At 41.7% G+C, this 15,082-nt stretch overlaps 1 protein-coding gene across 2 annotated transcripts in view; it reads right to left on the bottom strand.

The window, feature by feature from the left end:
- Positions 1-15,082, bottom strand: part of USP4 (ubiquitin specific peptidase 4) — a 46,364-nt gene that overhangs the window by 13,479 nt on the left and 17,803 nt on the right. For both annotated transcript variants that reach the window (XM_080606556.1, XM_080606557.1), the window contains 3 exons: positions 12,672-12,896; positions 10,086-10,169; positions 9,285-9,379 (listed from right to left, as the gene is read on the bottom strand). In XM_080606556.1, coding sequence (XP_080462682.1) covers positions 9,285-9,379; positions 10,086-10,169; positions 12,672-12,896 — 404 coding nt within the window. The remainder of the gene's footprint in view (positions 1-9,284; positions 9,380-10,085; positions 10,170-12,671; positions 12,897-15,082) is intronic.

The following is a 15,082-nucleotide window of genomic DNA, read 5'->3' as shown; positions in this document are numbered from 1 at the left end:
TAAATATTTCCTGAAAAGATGCCACTAAACATAACCACAATCACATATCTGGACATACCAACTCTCAACAGCTCTCTTACATCAGAGAAGCCACTTTCTTTCTCTCGAGAGCCAAGAAACAGATTTTTGCTCCTGTGTTCAGAAGACCCTTGCAGGGCAGGGAGCGGAACAATTTCAGAGTTGCAGTTCTACTTCATTCTATTTAGAAAAAAAGTCTGGATCCCAGCTTGAAGCTTTCTCTGAGTCTATGTATGTCAGTAGAAAGCATGAAGAAAAATATCCCTTCAGAGAGTTTCATCCCAGCCTCCAGGAGCACTAGCGATTAGCACAGCCCTCCAAGAGCAAGCGTGCATATGACAATCCAATGACAATGACTGCTGAGGTTTTCTACACTATCGATGCTATTCAGTGAACCAACAGCACTGGATACAGTTTGCACCTTCTGAAGTTTCCTGAGAAACAGCACCACAAAGAGTTGAATTATTTTACTTAGTACTGTTTAAATAACAGGAGACCATAATACTCAGAGTATCACCGATGATTAACTCCAGGTCCTATGAGACCCTTTAGGCTGGTCTCCTACAAAACAGACCAGTACACGACTTGCCCAAGATGTACACGTTCCTCAGCATTCTGGTGACTGCCTCTCACACCACCTACACTGCTAATTAAAGCAGCCCCCATTTACACTCCATCCTCACGCAGGTCCTGTACGAAATCCTGCCTCTGTGACGGAACAGATGGGAAACAATGAAAAGCTAAGTATTACCCGCACACAGGCGTCATCCACCACAAACAGCCAGCGTGCTGTACCCTTACAACACTCCTCAAGAGAGCGTCTTGCAAACTTCTTACTAGAACATCCCAGCTTGGTTACTCGAGTGCCCCTCTACCTACTCCGCTGCAGAACGGCTGTTATTCTAGTTTTAGAGGCAGACGTATCAGAATCAGGATCACTTTCTGAATCTCTTCAAGAAGAGTACAAAAAATCAATTAAAGAAATTAAGAAAATACTTTATCCACATTTTAAGGAAGCCTACAGAGCTGATACAGGGAATTAGATGACAATGAACTGTACTTCTGTACCCTAGAATTTGATTGAAATAATAGAAGATAAAGATGACGCTACACCAGATCACACAACATGGTTTTATAAATCAGCCATCTGCTCACCAGCTACCACAGTGAACGTTCCCTTTATAATTTACGACAGCTGTTTACAGATGTTTTTCAGTGAAGCACCAGCAAACAGGGATGGCCTTGACCAGCCTTCAACCTGACAAAAGAGCACCAGGAAGCTTCAGGCTTATGGTTACTATTCACAAAGGAGGCACCAAGCAATGAAGTAGCTCACTTTTGATCCTTTGCAAATTAACATTAAGCAAGAGCACAGGAACATGAAAAACTACAGGAAAGACAAGGCAGGGCAATGTGAAAGGGCACTACAAGCAGAAGACAGTCTGAGCTAAATGCCAGGGTAATATATCTACCACAGATACCTATCTATCACATACCTACCCACACACACTACAGTGTGTTATTCAAACATTTCCTCCAGAGCACTGGGATGTAACATTAAATACAGCTGGAAAACACTGCGTGGGTCACAGGTCAGTACATAGCAACAACCAAGAAAACAAGCATATTTTGTAAGTGAACAGAGAAGGGTAGAAAAATGCTACTGAAGAAGCTGACAAACAGATCCACCCGAACAGGATTACCATTCCACATCAACCCGGACACGCTGCTGAGAAGTTACAGTATTTTCAGAAGTTGACAATAAGAATGAACAGAGGCCTAGAAAAAAAGCCTGAGTGAAAACAAAGCACGTATTCTATCTCTTCTGGGAAACGGAGATACTCCTAATCTGTTTACTTTCTTTCATAACATGAGAAAAAATACAATCAAGTGAACTAGGAGACATGAAACTGAAAGTAAAACATTTTTAGACAACAGGTAGATTGCCCTTTAGAAGTCTGTCACAGGATTTTACAAGTCGTGCAGAGGAGCAGGATTAAAAAGGATGAGGGTACTCAACCAGTAAGATTTTTCTAAAGGTTAAAGAATACAAACACATACTGGAAGGGATACAAGCTCTTGTAAACAAGCAAACAACTGAGAACAAGCTTCCTAGATTAGCTTGCTACAGTCTCACACATTTTAGATTTCACACAAAACTACTGGGCTAGCTGGTTTGCTGACCTAACAGTGCAATAACTGTTCTAGCTCTTCACAGTAACAAACTTGACCTTTCTGCAGCCAATTGTGGTTTTCAAGACCACCTAAACATAAAACACAGCATATTGTAAGAGAAGGCAAAAAACACAGTATGTATGCCAAACCAAATATATTTTATTAAACTATGCAGCTTTGATAGGTTAAAGGTGACCTGCAAATCAATTTGTGCAACTTTCATCCACGTAAGCAATACACGTTGCATTATATGCTCCATTAGCCAGGCTAAGAGAACAGGGAGATCTGGTTTATCAATCGAAACATTTTTCTTCTTAGGTCTTAGGAACTAAGAAGAAATACTAAGAATTGTGCCCATATAGCAGTGGGCCATGGAGTCTGCTTTCCAGTAGCACTTACCTGACCCCTTGTAGGCCGGCTCCGAGCTCCAGCGGGATCCCTGGGTGATGTGATATCACCAGCATGGTGCATGCGGGGTGTTACATTGGAGCGGGAGCCGGAGGTCCTAGTGGGGCTGCACTTCATGGAACCTAAGAAAAAGAAATAGTAAGCGTTTTGGTTATGTGCTGAATGCTGCTCTCTGCTTAGCCTGGAGAATGAGAGCATTCAGCACAAACACTGAAACGATTTTGTCAAATTGATTTGCAGACCACCTTTTCATGAGTGACTTTCTGGTCATTTGCCACAGAACTCCCTGTCCTCTCACAGTAGCACCATGACTGCAGACAAACTTTTACAATGCTGCAATAAGTGGGTTAGTCCCACTGTTCTTTGGCTGCACAGCTCCATGTGTCATGCCAGCAACCTTCCTTATATCAAAACCCTTTATTTCAGCAAGTACCTTACCTCTTCGCTGATGCTAAATATTAATAACTCTGCCATCAGGACTATACTACGTTTCCAAGCCTATCACAAAGAGAGGTATGAGTACAAGGCCCTGTGATAGAATGGGCTTGGAGAATTCTAGTCCCAAATCCCTCTCCACTGGAGAAAAAAAAACCAACATCGTTGTCCTCTTGTGTAAATGGAGTCAGATTCATTTTGGAATGCTTATCACTTTGAAAGTCCAGTAGCAATTCATTTTTCTTTTTATTTTTTTTTTAGAGGTTTTGCTATCAGAGAGCATAACAGGTAATATACCATGAGAATCAATAAAACAGAAACATCAGCTGAAAGGAAAAATACATCTTAGCCATCCAGTATCAATTAAAAAAAAATTACTGTCCATTCAGCTTAAAGTCCAAATGGAGTGCAAGGGCACTCTTCTTCCTCCTCCCACCACTTTAGCAGGACATGAAAATTCACAGTGCAAGTCTCAAAACAGCCCACATGCACTGCAAAGTCACAGAAAGTTGACGAGCTCCCTATCTTGAGTGAAAACAGGAAAAAGTACAGCTTTCTGACCACTAAAATCACTTTTAAAAGGTGCAAGTTCAATATTCTGTACATCCCATGTACTGCATATTTCACAAATATTGTTTCAACAGTGCAGTCCAGACCGAAATGCCTGTGCCAAAAGACCTCTTCCTTTGTCAAGCCAACTCTAAGTAAAACAGAGTACATCCCAGCTACGACACTGTTCCTGCTCCATGCTCTGCAAGTTCCTGCTCAGTGATATTTTTAAGCAAAGCATTTCAAGGAAAGACATTCTGCTCAGTAACCAGACCCTGGTGCCAAAAGCAAGACAACAAAATTTCTAACAGTAGTACTGTCATTTTTTATTTTTAAAAATGAAACAAACAAACAAACAGTGTCAGGGGCACAGACCTTCTATGGTACTAGATGTTTGAACTAAGATTAGAGTGTTAGATTTGGAACTGAATTTTGAACTGAGATGTGTGTTGCCCACTGGCTAGTGCACTAGACTCGAGAATCAGAAGTCTGTCGAAGCAACAGGGATATTGTTTTCACATGCAAGCTCTGGTTTGCCTACTGCTTTCAGTGAAACAAACCTGGAGAAAATACTGCCAGAGACTGACCATTTACACTGAAACTTCACAGTCCTGAGTCAACTTAAGAGCGGTAGCTAACAGCCTCAATTTCTATACCAAGGTATTTATAAGAAGTAATTTCATGAAATCATTCTCCAGCTAGGAAAGAACAGCCTTGCTCCTTCTGCTCAGCTGACAGCAGCTTGTCTTCTCCTGCACAAGCCCAGCAGGAACAGATGTAAAATACGAACCCAGCAAAATCAAAGTGAAAGAACTTCTGCTGGACTCTGTCTGGCAACCTCTTTAGATGGAGACAAGGAGAGCAAGGCACGAGACAAACCCAATTTGGATGCAGCTCCTTGTGAAATCGGAGCCTTGGGGCCCCACAGCTCCCCCAGTTACTGCATACTCGTTCTTTGCGTTCTTTGCTCACGCTCTAGCAAACAACCACAGACAGTTACTACCACCACCTTGTTTTGCTTTTTTCAGTGGAAGGGAGGAGTACTTTTCAAATGAGGAAAATTTTACACAATTAAAAAAGATTATTCAAACTCTGGTGGGAGGCAGGGAAGGGTGCTGCCTTCAGCTTATCACAGCTTTTCTCATAATTCCCTTGGCATGGAGAGAAGGAAGAAACAAATGAAGAGACCTGTGAGAACACCCATCAAAATACTTAAGAAAAAAAAATACACACAGGACCCACTGATCAGTTTGCAATTTTTAAATATAAGTTTCTGAAATGTACATCTAAGAACCTATTTCTGAATATGCTGTACTGATTAAACTATTTTGAATTAGTTGGTTACTTGCACTTTGTTTTCTTGCCAGTGAAAGGAACTTTCCATCTAACTTCAATGACTTCAAACATAGTGATGAGATGTACACGTTACAATTTGCCAACAAGGAAGTCTTGCCACTGGATGTTAGTGGAAAACAAGAACAGATAGTCAGCACATAAAAGGGACAAGGAGGTGCAGGGATCAATGAAACATCAATTCAGAAAGAGTTTGAGTATCTGTGACAGTGAATATCACAAATTTAAGTACAGTAGACTTTTTGACTCTAGAAAATATCCTTAATGTAAACCACAAACAAGTCCATGGTCCTCAACAGTCATATCCTGGGTTGCATACACCACCCTAGGTTAACATTTAGTACCTAAAAACACACAATGTAAAAGATACCAGGATTATCAGATCTCTCTCTCGTTGATTTTTCCTCAAATGAAAGCTAATGTACTTCTCACTCAGGTTTGCTGAACTGCAGGCACAATGTCCTACGATGGTGCAGATTTCCCATTTTATTTGTAACAGAAGTTATTAATGTTAAAAATCTCATATTTTCTGTTACTCTTGTTATTACATGAGGAACTTCAGTGATTCTTAGGAAAATCTTAGGAAAAATAGTGTCTTCAAAACATGGTAGACAAACAGCTTAACAGAGTTTTTCTTCCTTGCATATAAATCAATTGTTATCTTCTCGGGCCAATTTAACACTACAGAACGCTTTCTTAGAAGTTTATTTTGTGGTAATATACTCTTGCAAATGTACTGCTAAAAAGCACTTGATGGGTTAGCATCATTGGTTAAATAGTGATCTTTTAATTGTGAATTTTAGGTGAAACTGCTGTAGTTGTAAAAACATTACACCTACTTTCTAATAGAAGGCAGCTGCTCCCCTTATTAATCAACACAAAGACAGTTTTCTTTCAGGAACAGAGGAGAGATATATTATACAGTGTAGACAAGATATACACCCAACTACATCGCCACTCAGCCCAAGAGAATCTTTTCCAAGCTAAAGGTTTTGTGGACTACGAAGATGCAGAGCCATGCTTCAAGTCCTAAGATGCAAAAGTCTTTGCATCACTTCTCTGAAGAACTAGCCTTAATTTAAGCCCAAAGAACAAAATACTTTTACTGGGCACTCAAGTCTTCTTCACTGACTTGAGAGAAATAAACTATTTCTCAGCTATATGCGATTTCAATTACATACTTCTGGTTTCAAGTGTAGCAAGTTTGCTCTTTACAGGTGGAAGAATTGAAGGACTTGAGATATTTGGAAATATTTCTCATTCCCCCATTTAATAAACAGCAAGATGTTTGCATATAATGAAAGCAGGTAAATAAATTGCTAGGATATCAGAAAACCTTGAAGTTATCGGCAGCAATCTGAACATAGGCCGTCTGATGTCTCACTCACTAGCGAAGCATCACGCAGCACCTTCAGGAAGGTTGTAAACACTTTGCAGTCCCTGTTGATAACTTCCACCAGAAGCGTACCACTAGGACTACAGACTGAGGAGCAGCTGGGAAGTATTTGATTAATCATACCCTGTCCCACTCTCGGGCCATTTCCTCATCTATACCAGCACAGCGATGCACAGAGCAGCACAGCACACTGGACAGGGACCTGACCCGTATCCTGATCTAGCTCATCCTCTAGTTCCACAGTTCTACCAGCACAACTAAGGCAAATGAATGCTGAGTGTTACCCAACCAGCACATGGGGTACAAGCTATTTTCTTGCTTAGAACATAACATGCAGGAAATTTTAGGAACACTAAACCAACGAGGCTAGAAGGAACAAAGTAACCCAACAACACAAGAGGAATAAATGGGGCCGCTTGTGTGCTGGTTTTGGAGAAGAGGTCCACAAAGAAAATTCACATTTCAGTGCCTGAGTCCAACCCCAAGAAGAACAGTAGTGACAGGTACAAGTCAGTTGCGTGTGCTTCTGATCTAAAAGCAGCAAGCAGGTAACCCACGGAAGCCCCAGAAGTGAAGGAAAACGCCAAAGGGTCACCAGTATGTCAGCTGGAAGTGCCAGGGCAGGTTCTATGAAAGAGCCCTCTACCTGGTATTAAATCATCCTTTCTGCAAGAAGCAGGAGGAAGAAATGCAACTCCATGGCTATGAGTAAATTTCTCAATGGAAAATACGTTTTGAAGCCAGTAGGATAAAAATATTCACATTACTTTGGAAGCGATTCACATTTTGGTAACAATGTACCAAGTCCAAGCAGAGAAGATGAGCTCTCCAAAAGCAACTCAGATCATTCTCATAGCCCTTAAGTACAAGATTTAGAAAGCTTCAACTTATACATGACAGTTTCAACTTGCTGAAGAGCTCTTATCCAGAGATCTTCAGGGATTCCTCAGGACACGAGCTACATGTAAAGAAAAAATAAAAACGTTTCCTAAAGAAAAACTAAAGAAAATCTTAGTTTCTTAATACAAAAGTTATTAAAAATACACAGCACATACACTAAAAAGCTCGCCTTCAGCATGTTCTTAGTGCCATCACTTTGCAAGAGCTCAATGAAAAAAAAACTAAAGTATCTATTCTGAATTTCAACTGAATCCTTTCTGTGACAATTTTCAAAGATTCAAAGTTCCTGCCAGTGCCACTACATTCCCACCACCTTCACACCTCAGGTTCTACAAGACAGCAATAGCAGAAGGGTAAAAATCACTAGAGAATCACTTGGAACTGCAGATCAGAAACCACACGTTGAAGACCTACTTTGATTGCTCCCCATCACCACCCTGTAAGGATCTTACCACAGAACTGATGTACTGTCAATCTCTCATATATCCTTAATTAAGTGACTATATAAAGAGTTTTGCATGTTAGGAACAAGTACTTCTCTGTCATGTTTTGGTACTTCCTTTCAGTAAAAAGGCTGGGTTTTAGTATACAATTTTACATTACTTTTTCTTGGTGGTATCATCCCTTCAAGTAGTTCTGGTGCACAACTTTCTCCTAATTCCCACTCTGGTGCCTGCCTGGCTGCTTGTTTTGCCCCATAGCGCAGAAGACATCTTAAGAGGGTTACGTGGAAAAATAGGATTAGCAAAGTTTCCTCCTGCTGCCTCTCCCCTTTCTTGTAGTGTTATTTTTAGCCCAGGTCAGTTCACTGCTATGACTCACACACAGCATGACCTCATTTACAGTTAAGCCTGCACAGAAGGAAACGGTCACTGCAAAGAACTGGGCTGCAGTTGAGCTAATGCTTCCTCAGCAACCCAGGAGCAGAGCTAATGAAGACACAGTAGTTTTCTGTGGAGGAATATGCAACAGATTACTCACATAAGAAAATTCTTTTGTTGCAATTACCAAGTTCCTCAAAGTTACAGAAACAATCCCAAGGGGCAGCTGGGAGATTCTCCGTGCTGGACTTCGGAAAGAGCACTGTAACATTACGTTTGTGTTTTCTACATTGTACGAGCTTTGGAGAAAGGCTCGATTGCAACCTAATGCCTTACAGTATCATAACAAAATGGATTTCACAGACACCAAATGTCCTTCCAAGGCACCCTAACCAGCCTCACCTTCAACTGTCATTGCAGAAACCAACCGGTACGACAAGGACTTCCAGAAACAATCAGCCATTCCTTCTCAGCAGCGGTCACAGCAGATGGCACAACAGAACAGCACCGAGCAGAACGTCACCGCACTCCACTCGGTGCAAGGTACACGTTGTGCCAGAGTATGTTAGTGCAGGGCTTCAGACCAGCAGAATTTTTTAGAAATAGCATTGTTGCTCTGGAATACTCTCAAGTGAGAAAGACAGGACTTCTTATGAAGGTCTGAATTGGACCTCGCAAGCTCCAGGTTCAGCTACTAGCCCCCAGAGTCTGTTTTACATTTCACATGCACTATTTTCCATTGCTCAGCTGCAGCAGAGGAACACTACTTTTGCTCTCCTCCCAGATAGCTAAGTCATCTCATTCACCGTATGCATACCAAACAACAAGCACAACCAAATCCTCAGCTTCACTGGAGTCACTTGTAACCCCTGAGGGGAGTCTACACAGTCCTCTGCAGTCAGACACAAAAAACTGAGTAAGCACCAGTCAGGAGTCTATCAGAAACTCCAGTCACAGTTAGCTGGGTGCTGTAACAACTGCATCGGTGTTATGAGAGGCACACTGCAACAGCTTAGACTTGATGCTATTCTAACATCATTTCCAAGGCTTTGAACTGATTTGGAGTGTAAAGTTAGAAGCTTGAGGCACAAAAGTAGGAGCCACATGGAAAGGGTCTACAGGAAGGCTTAGGTTTTGAGAAAAATGAAAGGTTCGGGTTTTATATTCTGAAACTGAAGCAAATGTTCTGTAACGTTCTTTGCATCATGGCATCTTCCCACTTTACTCACACAAAGATGTCGTCTTTTGGCATGATATGATTTAAACCTTCATCCATTTGGAAGATTTTGTGGAATCGATGGTTATACACGTCTGTCACCACCATCTAGAACAGCAAGTGATATTTGCAAAGAGATTATAATAACTACTTACATAAACTTAGGCAAACTAAATTCAAGCAACAGTTTATTCATTCTTGTTGTGATTTTTCAGCATATCTATCATTAGTACTCTGCTTTCTGTAAAAGCACCAGCAGCTAATCAGCTGTATTCATTAAGATAAATCAGAAAAACAAAGCAAGCAACAGATTGATTTTACAGAGGTATCAGGGAGATGCAGTTCCTACAGCTGCTAATCAGGCTGGTAGAAACAACAGCACAAATCTCAACATCAGAGTGACAACAGGCTATGATTTTAAGCAGAGATCAGTCACATCTGTAATTAACTGACATAAAATGAAGTGCTACGCTAGCATCCTGAAAAGATTCCCCATCACCTATGAAATCATTCACTTTATAAAAAGCTCACCTGATCCCTTTGTTACCAAAAGGATGTCCAACAGGAGGTGGACCCAAAACAGACTGAGCATCTCACATTACTAAGAAACTACACTATCAGAAATGCTGGAGTGAATAGAATACACAGACATTTAATGATTTATTTTACAGTTAAAAACTGCATTCAAACTTCTAATGGAATAATGACAGAAACATATGACTAAGCTTATTAGCCATTTAAAAGCTAAGACACCAAAATGCTTCGAGAAGAAAAAAACATTTATCAAAATCACTATGTTAGAATTTTTCCTTACATTTTCTGCAGGAACCCCAGAAATTTTGGAGAGTGATTCACACAGATCTGAGATGGCCCCCATCATTGGCACCACGACCCGGTACTAGAAACAAAGATAACATCATGCTTACACAAGGCAAAATAAACCCATAAAATAAACCAAGGCAGAGGGCAAGACAATGGATACAAAACTTCAACTTTGTAGGAGTTCTGCTGAAGTTAAGGTCACAGACACACACATTAAGGTTTTCTGGATTTCAGCTCTACCTTACACAGCCAGAATTTGGAGGGAACAAAAGAGCCTTAAACAGCTGGCGTCCTGCTTTGGTAAGGCTTAATTGTAGCATAACACACACACACACACACAAAAAAAAACAAAAAAAGAAGCACACACGACAACCTGCTGAGTAGATAACCCTGCTGGGTTATTTTATGAATTTAGAAAAAAAATCCTATAGCCATTCTTCCCTGATCTTGAAAAGCAGGATGGCAAACTCGTGTGTACTGCATATGCGGATGGATCTGCCTGAGCAGATCAGATGACTCAAGCTTGCAGTTGACTGGAAACATCATCTGCACCGAGCGTAGCTTACTTCTTTTAAAAGCTCTGTTCTGGACACACTCAGAGCTCACCCAGCATAGGACACACGGGGCACTACACTGCACTGGGTCTGGCGAGGATGTAGTTAATCTTCCTCATAGCAGCCTGCGTGACGCCATGCTTTGAACCGGTGGCTAAAACAATGCTGATATCACACTAATGTTTTAGCCACTGCTGAGCAGTGTCAAGGCTGTCTCTCTCTCCCCGCTCTGCCCTCGCAGCAGATAGTCTGGGAGTGGGCAAGAAGCCAGGAGGGGACGCAGCCAGGACAGCTGTCCCAAACTGGCCAAAGGGCTATTCCACACTTACAACCTGATGCTCAGCAAAAATAACTGTGTTAGAGACAGAAGGGGTGATTTGGGCACTGGCTCACTTACAGGAGGTGGTGAGTGATCTCCTTTGTGTTATTTGTGTCATCATCCCCACTTCCCCTTCATCTATTAAACTGTGCTTTTGTTCTTCCTATTCTTCTCCCTTCCCATTCAGGGGGAGGGTGTGGGGAGTGAGGTGCTGTGTGGGTGCTTGGCTGTACACCACGTGCATGGAGCTACAAAAAGTAAGAGTGGCACAATTCAAGAAACCCTTCACCCTGTACAGCAGAAATATCTCACAAGTCTGTAGGGAAGTGCCCTACCTCAGATGCTAAACTTTGGATAATCCACTGAGTCTACTTTCAGTGCTCTGAACACTTCTCCGAAGACAGATATATGACCTTCTACAATGGCTAGCTGACATTGTGCAAGCAGAAACGCGCATGAATGCCAAGATTTGGGTGCACCAGAATGCAGACACCTACAGCTTGATTTAGCAGGGCACCTTTTCTTCATCAAGGAATCAGAACTGTATGTTTTAGAGAAGGACTCAAAGGCACAGTAGTAGTTATAGACAGGCACACATTTAGAGAATCATGTGGAATACACTTGCCTTGACTAAAAGGAACTATGTATCATTATTATTCCCTGGGATCTTCTCAGTTGTACTATGTGCATATTCAACTGTGGCCCTAACAGGCTCTCAGTTCACTTTCTCCTAGCACAACCCATACGGTGTCACACAGCAGAGGGGAGAGGTAGTGGTGCGTACCTCTGGCTTCTCAACTGGGAGATCACAAAACGCAAATAACTGCTTACAGGGAGACTGCAGGTGGGATGTGGGACAGGCACATGGCCAATTCATCTAGAAGAGCTCCAATTACTGAAAGTTTGGTTTATCTTGATTCAAAGTAGAATTTATCCTTTCAACCTCTATGCCACCAGTAATCTTGCTCAGCTTCTCAATGAATCCCCCCCGTTCTTTCCCTTTATAAAACCTTGGTGACAAGTGCAGCTGTCCTTGATTTCACAGTTGTACAAAAAGCAGGATGCAAATTCGTTGCTAATTCAGCCTACTGCATCTACCAACCCCCTCTCTGCCAAAATAACAGTGTACATAGAAATCACAAATTTTAATGCACAACACATGCAAATATTGAAGGTTACTTCAGGTATGTGTGCGCTCACCAACAGGCCTATTTGAAAAAAAGGAGAAAAAACTTTAATCTACCATGGAAATGAGCAGGCTTTAAAAGCAATCAAGTCATTCTCCTCTTTTTTTTTTTTTGCAAAAGGGATTGTTTTTTTCAATTGTTTGAAACTGCAAGGCCTTACTCATTTAGAGTCAGAGAAGTTTCACCTGTACATTTTCCCAGGTACATTTTATATGAGGTAAACATGATGATGTAAACATATAACTGCCTTCAAAGAACAGCATATCACACAGATAACCTCATCACAAGAAAAATTAAGCCACCTTCAGCTGACCCATGACCTTGGTCTCATGAATCGAGTTTTTAGAAAGCCTTTTGATTTCACACATTTAAATCCCGGTTTTTACAATTAAAAAAGGCCATCCCTCCTGACCCAAAGGCAGGCAGTGTCTTTTAGGTTACTTAAAATGTCCCAACTTTAAAGCTTAAGAGAAAGAGACTAAGATTAAAAAGAAATTCACGTGTTACTCATGCCTCACCTGGACAGGTCTACGCTGTGGGTCTGCGTATACCAGGGTGACTTCCATGAGACGATCTCTCCTCAAAGGCAGTGGAAGGGTTAGGTAACAGAAGGGATCAAAGGTCACAGAAACTTTAGAGCACTTGGGACAAACAAGTGTAGATTTGAAGAGACCATGAAAAATATCCACAATGATAGAATCATTCCGCAGCCTATGGTTCTCCCAGGCCTCTTTTGCTACCACCTGTAAAAATAAAAAAATCTTTCTCAACAACACTTCCAAGGCTCTGCAAGCACAGGGATCAAAGAAAATTCAGAAAGTTAATGCTGACAGATACAGAGAAATTTCACAGACGGGGGTGGGGGGGCCTACCCTCTTTCCAGCCTAACGCACACAGATTTTTCTCAGTGAAACTAAGGCCTTGTGTTAAGTCAAGTGTAATTCATCTGTTATAGCCAACTCACTCGGTCAGGTTTGCTTTGATGCAAGCAAAGCCAGAAGCATGAACGGAAGCAAGCGGACAGCGACAGGGTTACACGCTGCTCCTCAGAACAGAAAGCTGCTAACTCTACTTTACCCCAGGAGGAATGGATTGATGTCCCCTGCTTTTAAAGGCAGCTGTGGTTACAGCTTCCAAGAAAGCAGAGTTTTTCTTTGTGGAAGGGTCTATTACTTGACAACAAAGTCCAAAAGAAGGCAAATTAAACCCCCTTGAAGACTTTCACAATACAACTTAAAAATTCCTCATGTAAGGACAACAAGTAACTAGCATTTGTCTATTCGATGTGATTAGAGGCTCGTCTTAATATAAGATTTTTAGGTTCCGGTACAATACTCTACTTTTTATAGCGCATCTTCACTTTATCAAATGAAGTAAGTGCCATACACACCCCCTCCACAGTTACTGCCAGTAACCAGGATGCTGAGATGAGAACAGAGGAATTAGCTCCAGTAATTGCAGCAATATGGAAACACGGCAGAAACATTTGTGCACCTCCTACACCAAGAAATATCGAAGTACCTAAATAAAATGAAGGCATGCTGGGCATCCTCTTCATCCCAAAACTATCACCATTTCTTGGAGGGGAAAAAAAAGACTAAATATACTTCTTGTGTTGTTGCCACATGCACTGTATTACGCATGAAAAGGCAAAAAACATTATACTATTGCCAGTTAAGAGGGAAAAAAAAAACAAATATTCACACAGACTTCCTAAAAATAATTGCTTTACCTGGCTTTTAACAGCTCCTAAAGCCTTACCCCACCCTAACAATACATTTACTCTGGACTCTGCATTTCTCAGTATGCTGCAGCTGTTCGTACCAGGGCAAGAGTTAAAAGCCTGATCAGGAGAATGTAATTTCACTTAAGGACATGGCACTACTGTGTGCCTCATTTTAATGTGAGCATGGTGTTTGGCAACTTCAGAGAAACTAAGAGGTGTTTGCAGAATGCTCGTGTACCTGTGTTGACAGAAGATAGAGAAAAAGGCAGGAAGAAAAAACGAACATGAGATTTTTCAGGACTTTGTCAGGAAAATGGCACAAGAGAATTAGTTTTCTGTTTTTATGTAGCGTGGGTAACTGGAGCCCAACAGTGTAAAGTTGCTTTTACATCAGTGTACCCACTTTCCACAACACCAGAAAGGAGGAAAAATCAAGTCAAGCCTCTGCAGGAGAGGCAGGTAGTTCACCAAATGTTACGTGATCAAGATCCACAGCAGTACCAAGTTACAGTGAATCAACTCTGCATAAAACTAAGTTCTTTCTTTGCTTTGCCTGGTGATTTCAAACACCCTGTTCAACCCAGCTTGACAGCTGATGGCTTACATTCACCTAGAGGCCACAAGGTAGCACACCTGAGAAGTACGGCCTCTAAGTTCATTTTGCCTAGCATGCTGCTGTCTACCAGAACACTGCTTACAACCCCGTGCCCAGGACACTTATCCAGACACTTTCTTGAGAACCACCTGGGCAACTCCACTTAAGAAAATCCTCAGTTCCACCCAATGCCACATGCAAATACGACTGCTTGCACAGTAAGCATTTCCCTTAGATCGATGCGAAAGCTGCTGCCCAAACTACCTGGAGGAAACTACAGGGAGGAAGACAGTGGGCCTGAGCAGTCAAGAGACAAGATTATGGTAATAACTGCAATCTTACATTTAGCTAACTGTTATGTCACAAGATCAATTTCCTTCCTTTCCACTGCAGAGCTGTATCCGAATGGTACGGTGAGCACATCTTCCTGTCTGTCAGGAAGGACACTGATGTTCTGCTATAACACAGAGCAACAGCTATGTGCTGCAAGGTGTCATGAAGAACCGTATGGGCCACAAAGCATGGCAGGGTTCTCCCCTCCCAGCCACACTAGTAGGGAAGGTGTTTGTGCAGTCTGTGGACAAGGAAGGCCAGCAAGTGTCACAAAA

The sequence above is a fragment of the Anser brachyrhynchus genome, assembly GCF_964034855.1.
Source record: "Anser brachyrhynchus genome assembly, chromosome: 10".
In the NCBI taxonomy this organism is placed as follows: Eukaryota; Metazoa; Chordata; class Aves; order Anseriformes; family Anatidae; genus Anser; species Anser brachyrhynchus.
Note: the sequence above shows the minus strand (reverse complement) of the source record. Positions and strands in the feature narration are given on the sequence as shown.